Genomic DNA, 18,575 nt, shown 5'->3' on the forward strand with positions numbered 1-18,575 from the left:
GGGAGCAATTTCTAAATGCCTGAAGGTACCACGTTTATTTGTACAAACACCATGGGGCCACGCAGCCGTCATACCGCTCAGGAAGGAGACGCGTTCTGTCTCCTGGAGATGAATGTACTTTGCTGTTGTTCTGGGATTGATTTGCACTTTTCGCAAAGGACCTTGTGAAGATGCTGGAGGAAACGGGTACAAAAGTATCTATATCCGCAGTAAAACGAGTTCTATATCGACATAACCTGAAACGCCACTCAGCAAGGAAGAAGCCACTGCTCCAAAACCGCCATAAAAAGCCAGACTACTGTTTGCAACTGCACATGGGGACAAAGATCGTACTTTTAGGCGGAATGTAATCTGGTCTGATGGAGAAAATTTTTTTGAACTGTTTGGCCATAATGACCATTGTTATGTTTTGGAGGAAAAAGGGGGTCCCTTACAAGCCGAACAACACCATCCCAACCGTGAAGCACAGGGGTTGCAGCATCATACTGTGGGGGTGCTTTGCTGCAGGAGGGACTGGTGCACTTCACAAACTAGATGGCATCATGAGGAAGGAAAATTATGTGGATATATTGAAGCAACATCTCAAGACATCAGTCAGGAAGTTAAAGCTTGGTCGCAAATGGGTCTTCCAAATGGACAATGACCCCAAGCATATTTCCATAGTTGTGGCAAAATGACTTAAGGACAACAAAGTCAAGGTATTGGAGTGGCCATCACAAAGCCCTGACCTCAATCTTATAGAACATTTGTGGGCAGAACTGAAAAGGTGTGAGTGTGTGTGAGCAAGGGGGCCTACAAACCTGACTCAGTTACACCAGCTCTGTCAGGAGGAATGGGCCAAAATTCACCCAACTTATTGTGGGAAGCTTGTGGAAGACTACCCGAAATGTTTGGCCCAAGTTAAACAATTTAAAGGCAATGCCACCAAATACTAATTGAGTGTATGTAAACTTCTGACCCACTGGTAATGTGATGAAAGAAATAAAAGCTGAAATAAATGATTCTCTCTACTATTATTCTGACATTTCACATTCTTAAAATAAAGTGGTGATCCTAACTGACCTAAGACAGGGAATTTTTACTATAATTAAATGCCAGGAATTGTGATAAACTGAGTTTAAATGTATTTCGCTAAGGTGAATGTAAACTTCCAACTTTAACTGTGTATATACATATATCCACGCAGATAGATAGATAGATAGAGAGAGAGATTATATATATATATCTATATCCACATATATACAGTGGGGAGAACAAGTATTTGATACACTGCCAATTTTGCAGGTTTTCCTACTTACAAAGCATGTAGAGGTCTGTAATTTTTATCATAGTTACATTTCAACTGTGAGAGATGGAATCTAAAACAAAAATTCAGAAAATCACACTATGATTTTTAAGTAATTAATTTGCATTTTATTGCATGACATAAGTATTTGATCACCTACCAACCACTAAGAATTCCGACTCTCACAGACCTGTTAGTTTTTCTTTAAGAAGCCCTCCTGTTCTCCACTCATTACCTGTATTAACTGCATCTGTTTGAACTCGTTACCTGTATAAAAGATACACTCAATCAAACAGACTCCAACCTCTCCACAATGGCCAAGACCAGAGAGCTGTGTAAGGACATCAGGGATAAAATTGTAGACCTGCACAAGGCTGGGATGGGCTACAGGACAATAGGCAAGCAGCTTGGTGAGAAGGCAACAACTGTTGGCGCAATTATTAGAAAATGAAAGAAGTTCAAGATGATGGTCAATCACCCTCGGTCTGGGGCTCCATGCAAGATCTCACCTCGTGGGGCATCAATGATCATGAGGAAGGTGAGGGATCAGCCCAGAACTACACGGTAGGACCTGATCAATGACCTGAAGAGAGCTGGGACCACTGTCTCAAAGAAAACCATTAGTAACACACTACGACGTCATGGATTAAAATCCTGTAGTGCACGCAAGGTCCCCCTGCTCAAGCCAGCGCATGTCCAGGCCCGTCTGAAGTTTGCCAATGACCATCTGGATGATCCAGAGGAGGAATGGGAGAAGTTCATGTGGTCTGATGAGACAAAAAAAGAACTTTTTGGTCTAAACTCCACTCGCCGTGTTTGGAGGAAGAAGAAGGATGAGTACAACCCCAAGAACACCATCCCAACCGTGAAGCATGGAGGTGGAAACATCATTCCTTGGGGATGCTTTTCTGCAAAGAGGACAGGACGACTGCACCGTATTGAGGGGAGGATGGATGGGGCCATGTATCGCGAGATCTTGGCCAACAACCTCCTTCCCTCAGTAAGAGCATTGAAGATGGGTCGTGGCTGGGTCTTCCAACATGACAACGACCCAAAACACACAGCCAGGGCAACTAAGGAGTGGCTCCGTAAGAAGCATCTCAAGGTCCTGGAGTGGCCTAGCCAGTCTCCAGACCTGAACCCAATAGAAAATCTTTGGAGGGAGCTGAAAGTCCATATTGCCCAGCGACAGCCCCGAAACCTGAAGGATCTGGAGAAGGTCTGTATGGAGGAGTAGGCCAAAATCCCTGCTGCAGTGTGTGCAAACCTGGTCAAGACCTACAGGAAACGTATGATCTCTGTAATTGCAAACAAAGGTTTCTGGACCAAATATTAAGTTCTGCTTTTCTGATGTATCAAATACTTATGTCATGCAATAAAATGCAAATTAATTACTTAAAAATCATACAATGTAATTTTCTGGATTTTTGTTTTAGATTCTGTCTGACAGTTGAAGTGTACCTATGATAGAAATTACAGACCTCAACATGCTTTGTAAGTAGGAAAACCTGCAAAATCGGCAGTGTATCAAATACTTGTACTCCCCACTGTACATACATGCATGCATACACTACCAGTCAAAAGTTTGGACACACCTACTCATTCAATGGTTTTTCTTTATTTTTACAATTTTTTACATTGTAGAATAATGGTGATGACATCAAAACTATGAAATAACACATATGGATCATGTAGTAACCCAAAAAGTGTTAAACAAATAAAAATATATTTGAGATTCTTCAAAGTAGCCACCCCAAAGTAGTCACCTGGAATGCATTTCAATTAACAGGTGTGCCTTGTTAAACGTTAATTTGTGGAATTTCTTTCCTTAATGCGTTTGAGCAAATCAGTTGTGTTGTGACAAGGTATGGGGGTATACAGAAGATGGCCCTATTTGGTAAAAGATCAAGTCCATATTATTATGGCAAGAACAGCTCAAATAAGCAACGAGAAACGACAGTCCATCATTACTTTAAGACATGAAGGTCAGTCAATACTTTGAACGTTTCTTCAAGTGCAGTCACAAAAACCATCAAGCGCTATGATGAAACTGGCTCTCATGAGGACCGCCACAGGAATGGAAGACCCAGAGTTACCTCTGCTGCAGAGGATAAGTTCATTAGAGTTACCAACCTCAGAAATTACAGCCCAAATAAATGCTTCACAGAGTTCAAGTAAGACACATCTCAACAGTTCAGAGGAGACTGTGTGAATCTGACCTTCATGTTCGAATTGCTGCAAAGAAACCACTACTAAAGGACTCTAATAAGAAGAATAGACTTGTTTGGGCCAAGAAACACAAGCAATGGACATTAGACTGTTGGAAATTTGTCCTTTGGTCTGGAGTCCAAATTTGAGATTTTTGGTTCCAACCGCCGTGTCTTTGTGAGATGCGGTGTGGGTGAACGGATGGTCTCCGCATGTGTGGTTCCCACCGTGAAGTATGGAGGAGGAGGTGTTATTGTGTGGGTGTGCTCTGCTTTTAACACTGTCTGTGATTTATTTAGAATTCAATGCACACTTCACCAGCATGGCTACCACAGCATTCTGCAGCGATACGCCATCCCATCTGGTTTGGGCTTAGTGGGACTATCATTTGATTTTCAACAGGACAATGACCCAACACACCTCCAGGCTGTGTAAGGGGCTATTTGACCAAGAAGGAGAGTGATGGAGTGCTGCATCAGATGACCTGGCCTCCACAATCCCCCTACCTCAACCCATTTGAGATGGTTTGGGATGAGTCGGACTGCAGAGTGAAGGAAAAGCAGCCAACAAGTGCTCAGCATATGTGGGAACTCCTTCAAGACTGTTGGAAAATCATTCCAAGTGAAGCTGGTTGAGAGAATGCCAAGAGTGTGCAAAGCTGTCATCGAGGCAAAGGGTGGCTATTTGAAGAATCTCAAATATAAAATATATTTTGATTTGTTTAACAATTTTTTGGGTTACTACATGATTCCATATGTGTTATTTCATAGTTTGTGTCTTCACTATTATTCTTCAATGTAGAAAATTAAAAAAAAAAAAAAAAAAAAACTTGAATAAGTAGGTGTTCTAAAACTTTTGACTGTGTGTGTATATATATATGTATACAGTGAGCACCATAATTAATTGGACAGTGACCATTTATTTGTTATTTTGGTTCTGTACTCTAGCACTTTGAGTTTGAAAGGATACAATACCAATGAGGGTGAAGTGCAGACTGTCAGCTTTAATTTGAGGGTATTTTCAGACATATCGGATGAACCGTTTAGAAATTATAGAAGCTTTTGTACATGGTCCCCCCCATTTTCGGGCATCAAAAAACATTGGACAGTTTAACATAATGTAGAATAAAGTAATCATTGTTAATATTTGGTCGCATATCCTTTTCTTGCAATGACTGCTTGAAGTCTGCGATGCATCGACATCACCAGACGCTGGGTATCTTCCCTGGTGATGCTCTGCCAAGCCTGTACTGCAGCCATCTTCAGTTCCTGCTTGTTTTGGGGACTTATTTCCTTCAGTCTCCTCTTCAGCATGTAAAATGCATGTTCAATTGGATTCAGATCCGGTGATTGACTCGGCCAGTCAAGGATTTTCCACTTTTTTGCCATCAAAAACGCCTTCGTTGCTCTAGCAGTATGTTTAGGGTCATTGTCTTGTTGCATGATGAAGTGCCGTCCAATGAGTTTGGAGGCATTTGGTTTTATCTGAGCAGATAAAATATTTCTGTAGACTTCAGAATTCATTGTTCTACTTCTGTCTGCAGTCACATCATCGATGAAGACAAGTGAGCCTGTTCCACTGGCAGCCATACAGGCCCAAGCCATAACACCCCCTCCACCATGTTTCACGGATGAGGTGGTATGCTTTGGATCATGGGCATTTCTTTTTTTTCTCCACACTTTCCTCTTTCCATCACTCTGTTACGTGTTAATCTTTGTCTCATCTGTCCACAATACTTTTTTCCAGAACTCTTGGGGCTCTTTTAGGTGCTTTTTAGCAAACTAATCTCGCCTTTCAGTTCTTCAGGCTTATCAGTGGTTTGCATCTTGTAGTGTACCCTCTGTAGTCCTGCTGGTGTAGTCTTCTACGTATGGTAGACTTTGACACATCTACACCTGCATCCAGGAGAGTGTTTTTGATCTGTTGGGCTGTTGTCAGGGGGGTTTTCTTCATCATAGAGAGTATTCTCCGGTCATCCACTACAGTGGTCTTCCTCTGTCTACCGGGTCTTTTGACATTGAGTTCACTGGTTGTTTTTTTTCTTGTTAATGATGAACCAAACTGTTGACTTGGGCATGGCCAGGGTTTTTGCAATGTTCCTGATTGATTGATTTTCATTTCTGAGCCTTATGACGGCCAGCTTCATTTGCATCGACACTGCTGTCTTCCTCGTGTTGTCACACCCCAACAACAACCTCCAAAGGCAATAGCAAAGTCTAGAATCAATACTATTCATCAACAGCTCTCCTGCATTCACTAACGACACAAATGAATACACCTGCCTAACGACACAGATATGTGAAGCCAATTTAACAAATACTTGTAGTACCTTAAAATGGGGGGACCATGTACAAAAGGTGCTGTCATTTCTAAACAGTTCATCCGATATGTATGAAAATACCCTCAAATTAAAGCTGACAGTCTGCACTTCACCCTCATTGGCATTGTGAGCTAGAGTACAGAACCAAAAAAACAAAATACTGGTCACTGTCCAATGAATTATGGTGCTCACTGTATATTTCTATAGCTAGCTTAACTCACCACCACCAATGACCTGTGGAGCTTCTCAAAGTAATATTTTCTTCACTTCAAACAGCAATCAACAAAGTCTATTTTTGCATCCATTGAGAATTACAACAGTTCCTCAGTGTATTTGAAAAATATTTCCAGTTCACTCCCTTTTGATAATTACTCAGTGTGAAAGGGGAAAATGTCTTACTCTGATCCAGTGGAAACATCATAAAATAGGCCTACCTGATTACTTCTTATCAGTGCTTGTCTTGGACTGAAATAGGTTCCGGTACTCATTTTGGGTGCTGGTACAGTTTATATTTAGGTGCAGGAGCTCCACTTATTCTATAAGAGGAACAGGAGTTCAAGCAGTGGAACATTTGAGGTGCTAGTACTCCGCTCCGGTGAGCTCTTGCCCAATTCAAGCACTGCTTCTTATCCCTTGCGCAAATAGTCTACAGCTGTGTCTGTCCCGAGCTCAGTGGCGCGGGAAACTCTGAGGACCCTGAATATTGTATACAGTGTTGCAAGTTAGCTAGCTTCGGGCCGGACCCAAGTTAATAGTTGATACTATGTTTCAAGTTCGTTGCAGACAGGCTATGTGTAGCCAATGTGATTTATATAATATTTATTTTTATCAGGATATTTTCTACTTGCAGGCTGCAATGATTTTATTTGTTGGCTTTTATGTAGGCTATTTTTACATAGTTGGCAATAGAAGTTACTTTTTAGGTTTGTATAATTTTCATTTAGATTTGGATAGAATTTTGATTAACATTTACATTACATTTACATTTTACATTTAAGTCATTTAGCAGACACTCTTATCCAGAGCGACTTACAGGAGCAATTAGGGTTAAGTGCCTTGCTCAAGGGCACATTTACGTCATTTAGCAGACGCTCTAGTCCAGAGCGACTCACAAATTGATGCATTCACCCTATAGCCAGTGGGATAACCACTTTACACATTTTTTTTTTGGGGGGGGTAGAAGGATTACTTTATCCTATCCCAGGTATTCCTTAAAGAGGTGGGGTTTCAAATGTCTCCGGAAGGTGGTGAGCGACTCCGCTGTGTGTGTGGGGGGGGGGGGGGGTTGATTTTGAGATATGAAGATGATAAGTTAAATGAAACTGTTTCACAAAAATGTGCATATGAAAACCATAACTGGCACGCAGATCAGTAGAAATGTTAAGAGAAATTGGCATTCAACATGAGAAAGGTTGCCGACTCCTCTTGTAGCCTATTACCGGGAACTTCAGGAGAGTAATGGCAGAATCTGCGAAAGCCAGCAGGAGTGGGAGGAGAGTAGTTTGGTCAGGTTAAGGTTGTTTTCTTCTGGTTATCTAGATCTCTGGCGCCCTCGAGGCATTTGTCTTATTTCATCAAACCATAAGCTTAAAGCATCAAACAAGCTCGATGCATGTAGTTGATTTTATTAAAACACATAGGGTGTGTCTATATATGGAAAAATACACGTTGAAATGTATTTTAGTCCAGGACAGCCTTACTTTTTAGTATTATACACAGTTGGGAATGAGTGCATTCATATGATAGATATTAACAGTGGTCCTCTGTAGCTCAGCTGGTAGAGCACGGCGCTTGTAACGCTAAGGTAGTGGGGTTCGATCCCCGGGACCACCCATACACAAAAATAAAATAATTTATGCACGCATGACTGTAAGTCGCTTTGGATAAAAGCGTCTGCTAAATGGCATATTATATTATTATAACAGTATATATGTTTGTCTGTATCCATCATTGTGTCCATGCATCTATGATTTTTTTGTGTTTGAATCCTTTTGCACATGTAAATTGATTTGTTTATTCAAATTAAGTATGGCTGCGTGCATGCATGTGATAGATTTTAATAGTAGTGGATGGGTGTGTGTGTGTTACAGGGTCTGAAGAAGCCCTATAACCCCATCCTAGGAGAGATGTTTCGCTGTTGCTGGCTCCATCCTCAGACAGACAGCTGCACCTTTTACATCGCAGAGCAGGTGAGATTACCCATATACTTCTTACACACACACACACACACAGCAAGTGTGTACCGCTGTCTCTAATGTCATACCTCTGCAGGTCTTTTGTTCAGAAGTTAGCGAAATCCTAGCTATTCTGCAAACGACTGCCTCAGACCTGAGGCCATGTCAGTGGCAGATCTACATGCTTCATCCCCAGACTTAAGCTCCCTCCGAGCCGATTTACAGCCCTCTTCCCTGCTTTGCGAGACTGATATTACTGTTGTGTATCAGAAATGCCAGTATTGGACAAGTCCAGGTATTAGCCTACGTCCCCGTGTCACACTGTTTTCTTCTGTTTTGTGCCTAATGAACACGACTGTACCATTAATTACCTCACATCTGACCCAACACACTGAATCATTCAGTTTCCCCTAAATAAGTGGTTTTCAACTGATTTTGCCTGGGGACCCAAATTTGACAATGACAATTGAGTCGTGACCCAATATTATGGACTGATGATTACATTTTGTAGTGTTGTATTGCAGCTGCCTTGGGCAGGCTTCACTTGCAAAATAGACCCTGTCTCAATGGGCTACTATTATGGCATTTAAAAAAGTAAATACACAGCCATATTAACTGAGAACATTTATAATCAATTTAAGAGAATTAGCCATTTAATTAGGCGACCAGTTCAGGAGTGGGGTGTAATAAATTACCAGTCCAATAATGTTAACTAACATTAACACATATCAGTGTTTAAAATAGAAAAAACAACAATCATTAGGAGTTCTTAGTCATCAATTACTATGTGAATAGTTTCACAACCGTATATATTTTTTAAGGTGTATGTTTTTAACCAGTTCAATCAAATGTAATATTAATGTCAGAAATAATTAACATGGTGAACAATAACTAATGAACCTGTTTATTTATTGTGTGTGGTCTATCAGTGGGAAAGCTGGGTGTGTTTCTTCAGTTTGATATGTTTATTGAAGTATGGGGTGATGGTTGATAGGGCAACTCGGAGGTCACGCTGGCTGTCCAGTTTGTTTCTGCTTTTAGTTTTCAGCACGGCCATAACAGAGAAGCCGCTTTCACACAGATAGGTAGTGCTGAACGGTAGCATGATTCTGATTGCATGAAAGGTGAGAGCAGGATACTCTCCTACTACGCTGCACCAGAGCTGTGGCAGTGTCATTTCCGGGAAGCGCATGCTCAGTCCGTGATCAAATGACAGCTCCACCAGCTGATCCTCTTTGTTGCTTGGCAACGTGACGCTTCCCATCTCCACTCAAAAGGTGTCCTGTATCCAGTCGTCTTGTCTCCGGTTCTCCTCCGGGAAGTAGTCGCAAAACTTTTCCTGCAGCTTGACAAGATGCTTTTTAACGTTTTCTTTTAGTGTGTTGCCGTGCACTTTGTTGATCAGATTATGAATCTCGAAATCAGCATTGGGAAACATGTAAATCCTCCCGTTAGAAACATGATTTGCCCAAACTGTAAGCTTCATCTTGAAGGCATCCACTTTGTCCCTCTGTTGAAATTGATTGTGCCCCCTCCCTTTATAACCGCCAGGTAGGTAACCTGCGCGAGCCATTCCTCACAATCGAAATGTTCGGCCAGAGGTGACTTGTTTTTCCCGAAAGAAATGCAGCAATCTCCGCTCAAAGATCATAAAAGCGACCTAACACTTTACCCTTGGAAAGTCAGCGGACCTCTGCATGATAAAGCACCTGCTGGTGCTCGCTCCCCATATCCCTGCAGAAGTTCTGGAAACACCTGCTTTTTGTGTAACTCTTTTTGAAATAGTTGACACACTTGACAGTGAACAGTGAAGAGGCGACTCCGGGATGCTGACCTTCTAGGCAGAGTTGCAAAGAAAAATCCATATCTCAGACTGCCCATCTTTAATCTTTTCTTTTTATTGGCCAGTCTGATATGGCTTTTTCTTTGCAACTCTGCCTAGAAGGTCAGCATCCCGGAGTCGCCTCTTCACTGTTGACGTTGAGACTGGTATTTTGCGGAAACTATTTAATGAAGCTGCCAGTTTGGGACCTGTGAGGCGCCTGTTTCTCAAACGAGACACACTAATGTATTTGTCCTCTTGCTCAGTTGTGCACCGGGGCCTTCCACTCCTCTTTCTATTCTGGTTAGAGCCAGTTTGCGCTGTTCTGTGAAGGGAGTAGTACACAGCATTGTACGAGATCTTCAGTTTCTTGGCAATTTCTCGCATGGAATAGCCTTCATTTCTCAGAACAAGAATAGACTGACGAGTGTCAGAAGAAAGTTATTTGTTTCTGGCCATTTTGAGCCTGTAATCGAACCCACAATTGCTGATGCTCCAGATACTCAACTAGTCTCAAGAAGGCCAGTTTTATTGCTTCTTTAATCAGCACAACAGTTTTCAGCTGTGCTAACATAATTGCAAAAGGGTTTTCTAATGATCAATTAGCCTTTTTAAATGAAACTTGGATTAGCAAACACAACGTGCCATTGGAACACAGGACAGATGGTTGCTGATAATGGGCCTCTGTACGCCTATGTAGATATTCCATTATAAATCAGCCGTTTCCAGCTACAATAGCCATTTACAACATTAACAATGTCTACACTGTATTTCTGATCAATTTGATGTTATTTTAATGGACTTTTTTTTTTGCTTTTCTTTCGAAAACAAGGACATTTCTAAGTGACCCCAAACTTTTGAACGGTAGTGTACGTTCTTCAATTAATCTTGTGTGGCCTCCAGATATTGACATTTTCTTAAAACATTTAATAAAATCAGCCATCTTTGTGGCATGGATGCTTGGTGTCCAGATGCCTTTTCATTTTGGAGGGTTTCATGCTCTCATTAGCTAACAGCTCGTTGCATAGGACGTACTCAAGTCTACACTCACCCTGCCTTTCTATATACAGTACCAGTCAAAAGTTTGGACACAACTACTCATTCAAGGGTTTTTCTATATTTTTACTATTTTCTACATTGTAGAAAAATAGTGAAGACACAAACTATGAAATAACACATGGAATCATGTAGTAACCAAAAAAGTGTTCAACAAATCAAAATATATTTTATATTTGAGATTCTTCAAATAGCCACCCTTTGCCTTGATGACAGCTTTGCACACTCTTGGCATTCTCTCAACCAGCTTCATGAGGTAGTCACCTGGCATTTCCAACAGTCTTGAAGGAGTTCCCACATATGCTGAGTACTTGTCTGCTTTTCCTTCACTCTGCGGTCCAACGCATCCCAAACCATCTCAATTGGGTTGAGATCGGGTGATTGTGGAGGCCAGGTCATCTGATGCAGCACTCCATCAATCAATCAATCAATCAAATTGTATTTATAAAGCCCTTTTTACATCCACAGATGTCACAAAGTGCTATACAGAAACCCAGCGTAAAACCCCAAACAACAAGCAATGCAGATGTAGAAGCACGGTGGCTAGGAAAAACTCCCTAGAAAGGCAGAAACTTAGGAAGAAACCTAGAGAGGAACCATGTTCTGAGGGGTGGCCAGTCCCCTTCTGGCTGTGCCGGGTGGAGATTATAACAGTACATGGCCATTAAGGCTAGATTTTTCTCCAATATGTTCAAACGTTCATAGATGACCAGCAGGGTCAAATAATAATCACAGTGGTTGTAGAGGTTGCAACAGGTCAGTACATCAGGAGTAAATTTCACTTGGCTTTTCATAGCCGGGCATTTAGAGGTTGAAATAGCAAGAGCGGTAGAAAGAGAGAGTTGAAAACAGCAGGTCTGGGACAAGTTAGCACGTCCGGTGAACAGGTCAGGGTTCCATAGCCGCAGGCAGAAGAGTGGGAACTGGAGCAGCAACATGACCAGGTGGACTGGGGACAGCCAGGAGTCATCAGACCAGGTAGTCCAGAGGCATGGTCCTAGGGCTCAGGTCCTCCGGAAGGGGAGGGAGAGAGAGCAAGAGAATTAGAGGGAGCATTCTTAAATTCACACAGGACACCGGATAAGACAGGAGAATAACACCAGATATAACAGACTGACCCTAGCCCCCCGGCACATAGACTATTGCAGCATACATACTTGAGGCTGAGACGGGGGGGGTAGGGAGACACTGTGGCCCCGTCTGACGAAACACCCGGACAGGGCCAACCAGGCAGGATATAACCCCACCCACTTTGCCAAAGCACAGCCCCTACACCACCACAGGGATATCAACAGACCACCAACCTACTACCCTGAGACAAGGCTGAGTATAGCCCACGAAGATCTCGTCCACTGCACGAGCCCGAGGGGGCGACAAACCGGACAGGAAGATCACGTCAGTGACTCAACCCACTCAAGTGATGCACCCCTCCTAGGGAAGGCATGGAAAGCACCAGTAAGCCAGTGGCTCAGCCCCCGTACTAGGGTCAGAGGCAGAGAATCCCAATGGAAAGACATGAACCGGCCAGGCAGAGACCGCAAGGGCGGTTTGTAGCTCCAGGACGTTTCCGTTCACCTTCGCACCCCTATGCCAGACTACACTCAATCATAGGACCTACTGAAGACATAAGTCTTCAGTAAAGACTTAAAGGTCCAGACCGAGTCTGCATCTCTCACATGGATAGGCAGACCATTCCATAAAAATAGAGCTCTATAGGAGAAAGCTCTGCCTCCATCTGCTTGCTTAGAAATTCTAGGGACAATAAGCAGGTCTGCGTCTTTTGACCGTAGCGTAGGTGTAGGTATGTACGGCAGGACCAAATCGGAGAGATCGGTAGGTTAGCAGTAAAACCTTGAAATCAGCCCTAGCCTTAACAGGAAGCCAGTGTAGAGAGGCTAGCACTGGAGTAATATGTTCACATTTTTTGGTTCAAGTTTATTTAGCGCTTTATCCGGGTAGCCGGAGAGTAGAGCATTGGTGTAGTCTAATCTGTAAGTGACAAAAGCATGGATTAGCTTTTCTGCATCATTTTTGGATAAAAGTTAATGATTTTTCAATGTTACAAAGATGGAAAAAAGCTGTCCTTGAAATATTCTTGATATGTTTGTCAAAAGAGAGATCAGGGTCCAGAGTAACGCCGAGGTCCATCAGTTTTTTTTACCACTGTACAACCATCAAGATTCATTGTCAATTTTCTGGGTCACGGTTTGGCTTTTTCAAGAGAGGCTTTATTACTGCCACTTTTAGTGAGTTTGGTACACATCCAGTGGAAAGGGAGCCATTTATTATGTTCAACATAGGAGGGCCAAGCACAGGTACCTTCTTTCCAAGCTAGTAGGAAGACTTCCAGTTTGGTGGAGCGCCATTTCCGTTCCAATTTTCTGGAGGCTTGCTTCAGGGCTCGGGTATTTTCTGTATACCAGGGAGCTAGTTTCTTTTGACAAATGTTTTTTGTTTTTAGGAGTGTGACTGCATCTAGGGTATTACGCAACGTTAAATTGACATCCTCAGTTAGGTCATTAACTGATTTTTGTACTCCGACGTCCTTGAGTAGGTGGAGGGAGTCTGGAAGGGCCTCTAGGAATCTTTGGGTTGTCCGAGAGGGTATAGCACGGCTTTTGATGGTCCTTGGTTGGGGTCTAAGCAGACTATTTATTTTGATTGCAAACGTAATAAGATGGTGGTCCGATAGTCCAGGGTTATGAGGAAAAACATTTAGATCCACAATATTTATTCCACGGGACAAAACTAGATCCAGGGTACGACTGTGGCAATGAGTAGATCCGGAGACATGTTGGACAAAATCCACTGAGTCGATGATGTCTCCGAAAGCCTTTTGGAGTGTGTCTGTGGACTTTTCCATGTGAATATTAAAGTCACCAAAAATTTGAATATTATCTGCCATATGACTACAAGGTCCGATTTAGGAATTCAAGGACCTCAGTGAGGAACTCTGTATACGGACCAGGAGCCCTGTAAACAGTAGCTGTAAAAAGTGATTGAGTAGGCTGCATATATTTCGTGACTAGAAGCTCAAAAGACGAAAACGCAGTCTTTTTTGGGGGGGGGGGGTAAATGGAAATTTGCTATCGTAAATGTTAGCAACACCTTCGCCTTTGCGGGATGCGCTGGGGATATGGTCACTAGTGTAACCAGGAAGAGAGGCCTCATTTAACACAGTAAATTCATCAGGCTTAAGCCATGTTTCAGTTAGGCCAATCACATCAAGATTATGATCAGTGATTAGTTCATTGACCATAACTGCCTTGGAAGTAGCCCTATTTTGAGATGTGCGATATCACAATCTCTTTCAATAATGACAGGAATGGAGGGGGTCTTTATTCCAGTGAGATTGCTAAGGTGAACACCGCCATGTTTAGTTTTGCTCAACCTAGATCGAGGCACAGACACGGTCTCAATGGGGATAGCTGAGCTGACTACACTGACTGTGCTAATGGTAGACTCCACTAAGCTGTCAGGCTGGCTAACAGCCTGCTGCCTGGCCTGCACCCTATCTCATTGTGGAGCTAGAGGAGTTAGAGCCCTGTCTATGTTGGTAGATAAGATGAGAACACCCCTCCAGCTAGGATGGAGTTCGTCACTCCTCAGCAGGCCAGGCTTGGTTCTGTTTGTGGGTGAGTCCCTTAAAGAGGGCCAATTATCTACAAATTCTATCTTTTGGAAGGGGCGGAAAACAGTTTAACCAGTGATTGAGTTGTGAGACTCTGCTGTAGAGCTCGTCACTCGCCCTAACTGGGAGGGGACCAGAGACGATTACTCGATGCCGACACATCTTTATAGCTAATTTACACGCTGAAGCTATGTTGCTCTTAGCGACCTCTGACTGTTTCATCCTAACATTGTTGGTGCCGACGTGGATAACAATATCCCTATACTCTTTACACTCGCCAGTTTTTCCTTAGCCAGCACCATCTTCAGATTAGCCTTCATGTCAGTAGCCCTGCCCCCTGGTAAACAGTGTATGATCGCTGGATGATTCTTTTGAAGTCAAATATTGCGGGTAATGGAGTCGCCAATGACTAGGGTTTTCAATTTGTCAGAGCTAATGGTGGGAGGCTTCGGTGGCTCAGACCCCGTAACATGTGGAGGAGAGACCTGAGAAGGCTTGTCCTCTGACTCCGACTCGTTGCTTAATGGGGAGAACCGGTTGAAAGTTTCTGTCGGCTGAATGAGCGACACCGGTTGAGCATGCCAACAGCATTTCTTTCCAAATGTGTCCGGCTGCGGGGACTGTGCGAGGGGATTTATACTACTATATGTACTTGCTGGTGGCACAGACGCTGTTTCATCCTTTCCTACACTTACATTTCCCTTGCCTAACGATTGAGTCTGAAGCTGTGCTTGCAGCACGGCTATCCTCACCATAAGGCGATAGTTCTCCTGTATATTATGAGTACAGCAACTGCAATTAGATGACATAGTGTTAATGTTACTACTGAGCTTCGGCTGGTGGAGATCCTGTGGTCCTCTGTAGCTCAGCTGGTAGAGCACGGCGCTTGTAACGCCAAGGTAGTTGGTTCGATCCCCGGGACCACCCATACACAAAAAAAAAAGTATGCACGCACAACTGTAAGTCGCTTTGGATAAAAGCGTCTGCTAAATGGCATATTATATTTTTTATTATATCCTGTAGAACCATGTCCAGAGAAAGCATCCAGGGTGGAAAAGGTTGAATGAAAAAAGTTTATAGAGTAAGAAATATGAAAATAACTAAGACTTTGGTAAAATGTGTTAAATGAAGATAGATGAAACGGTCAGTCAAGTTTGGCAGGTAGCCAAGCAGCAACAAACAGCGTAGCACGGAGACAAGTGATGCGCTCAAAATGGAAGTGAAAAAAACAAATCGTCACGCTCCTTCTTGGTGAAATAGCCCTTACACGGCCTGGATGTGTTGGGTCATTGTCCTGTTGAAAAACAAATCATCGTCCCACTAAGCGCAAACCAGATTGGATGGCGTATCGCTGCAGAATTCTAAATAAATCACTGACAGTGTCACCAGCAAAGCACCATCACACCACCTCCTCCATACTTCACGGTGGGAACCACACATGCAGAGATCATCCGTTCACCTACTCTGCATCTCACAAAGACATGGCGGTTGGAACCAAAAATCTCAAATTTGGACTCCAGACCAAAGGACAGATTTCCACCGGTCTAATGTCCATTGCTCGTGTCTCTTGGCCCAAGCAAGTCTCTTCTTCTTATTGGTGTCCTTTAGTAGTGGTTTCTTTGCAGCAATTCGACCATGAAGGCCTGATTCACACAGTCTCCTATGAACAGTTGATGTTGATGTCTGTTACTTGAACTCTGTGAAGCATTTATTTGGGCTGCAATCTGAGGTGCAGTTATTCTAATGAACTTATCCTCTGCAGCAGAGTTAAGTCTGGGTCTTCCTTTCCTGTGGCGGTCCTCATGAGACTGTTTCATCATAGCGCTTGATGGTTTTTTCGACTGCACTTGAAGAAACTTCTTGAAAAGTTCTTAATGTTCCGTATTGACTGACCTTCATGTCTTAAAGTAATGATGGACTGTCATTTCTCTTTGCTTATTTGAGCTGTTCTTGTCATAATATGGACTTGGTCTTTTACCAAATAGGGCTATCTTCTGTATACCACCCCTACCTTGTCACAACACAACTGATTGGCTCAAACGCATTAAGGAAAGAAATTCCACAAATTAACTTTTAACAAGGCACACCTGTTAATTGAAATGCATTCCAGGTGACTACCTCATGAAGCTGGTTGAGAGAATGCCAAGAGTGTGCAAAGCTGTCATCTAGGCAAAGGGTGGCTACTTTGAAGAATCTCAAATATAGAATATATTTGGATTTGTTTAACACTTTTTTTGGTTACTACATGATCCCATATGTGTTATTTCATAGTTTTGATGTCTTCACTATTATTCTACTATGTAGTAAATAGTAAAAACCCTGGGATAAGTAGGTGTGTCCAAACTTTTGACTTTTACTGTATGTAAAACCATATTTGATGAAGTCGGGGTGGTATTTGTTGACATTGGAAGCAGCAGTAGATGAAGAGGGAGCTGCACGTTTTAAAAACTTGTCCATGATTTTACTCTGACAGCATGACTTAAGTGACCGCTAACTATCCACACGTTCAATGCCTGCAGAACACATCTGCATAGTTAGTTGTCAATCATGCTAGCTGTCAGAAGAAGATCTGTGTTATCTGATTGGACGTGTCACATTTAAATACAAAACAATATTGCAGAATGACATTTTTATTGGATCTGTGGAGGTGTGTGTGTGGGGTGAAAAACGTTATTGTATAGGTCAGTGAGTGTGTACAGCGCAAAAACCCTCAGTCCGAACGTAAGCTAGCCATTTCTCCACTACAGACTCGCTGCACGTGTAATGTCAACAACAAGAAGTGGTGCAGCACACACACACGCCTGTGTAGCGGTAAAGTTGTGTAAAGTCAGCAACAATAAACAGTGCAGCGGTATCCTTTCAAAAGTTATTATTTAATGTAAGTCCCGCGACTCCTTAAAATCCTCCAGCGGCCCCCATGTGGGTCGCGACCCACCCCAGTTGAGAATCACTGCCCTAAATAACACATTCCCTATCTTTCTATCTCAGATCTCCCACCACCCACCTATCTCTGCCTTCTACATCTGCAACAAGAAGGACGGCTTCTATATCAGCGGCAGCATTTTGGCCAAGTCCAAGTTTTACGGTACGCTGGCTTATTTGCATACCACAATGTTTGTCTTCTTGTGCAGTCAATCTGTTATGTCGGGAAGTAAATCGAGCTTCATGGTGTTTTTATCTACTCTAAAGATGTCTATGAAACCATTGGTTGTTGGCTTTACAGCATGAACAGATCTGGGACCGGGCTAATGTTCTCTCTCTTATGGGTCTAAATTCTAATGTCCTGTTCCAGGTAACTCTCTGTCTGCCATACTGGATGGCAGGGCCAGACTGATGCTGCTGGGCAGGGATGAGGAGTATGTCATCACCATGCCTTACGCCCACTGTAAAGGTACTGCTTTTTAAAACTCTGATATTTTACTACAGGGATTAGAGTTGAAAAAATCCAAAGACATTCCCTAAATTCCCAGTTTCTGACTCTGGGGAAAACTCTCTTTGGCATTGCGGTCTGCAGATCGATCTAATAGAATATTGAGGCCAACTGTCTGCACTGCGCCTTTCTGTTATCTAAATATCTCTGGTTTTCTGAGCAACTCTAATGATGAATCCTTAATTGCTACATCCATTTATGGACTTATAATGTATATTCTTATCATTTAATTTATGAATGCAGCATGAGCTTTAGTTCAACAGTCGTACCCCATCAGAACCCAAAATATAAGCTTGTTTTACTCCAATGTTTGAATACAAAGTAAATGTAAACAAACACTGTATAGCAAGGGTGTCAAACTCATTTTGCCCCGGGGTGCTCATTCAGTCTTCAACGAGGTCCGGAGGGCCGCACTGAAAATTGGTTACATTTCCTCGCTGTAAAAATGTGCAAAGGATAGTCCTCTATCCATTGTTTTTGAATTGTCAATACTCCCTGACTGTCTAGCTTTCATTTCTGTGATTATTAGCGAGCTGGTCACATTCAAGAAACTGTATGAATGTAGGTCCATTATCATTTGGTAAGTACAGTGCATTCGGAAAGTATTCAGACCCATTGACTTTTTCCACATTTTGTTACATTACAGCCT

At 42.6% G+C, this 18,575-nt stretch overlaps 1 protein-coding gene across 1 annotated transcript in view; it reads left to right on the forward strand.

Annotated features, from left to right (window-relative positions):
- Window positions 1-18,575, forward strand: part of osbpl5 (oxysterol binding protein-like 5) — a 139,897-nt gene that overhangs the window by 105,493 nt on the left and 15,829 nt on the right. Inside the window, exons 13-15 of the mRNA XM_084168807.1 lie at window positions 7,904-8,002; window positions 17,485-17,581; window positions 17,789-17,887. Coding sequence (XP_084024933.1) covers window positions 7,904-8,002; window positions 17,485-17,581; window positions 17,789-17,887 — 295 coding nt within the window. The remainder of the gene's footprint in view (window positions 1-7,903; window positions 8,003-17,484; window positions 17,582-17,788; window positions 17,888-18,575) is intronic.

This window comes from Coregonus lavaretus (assembly GCF_964263955.1).
Source record: "Coregonus lavaretus genome assembly, chromosome: 9".
Lineage (NCBI taxonomy): Eukaryota > Metazoa > Chordata > Actinopteri > Salmoniformes > Salmonidae > Coregonus > Coregonus lavaretus.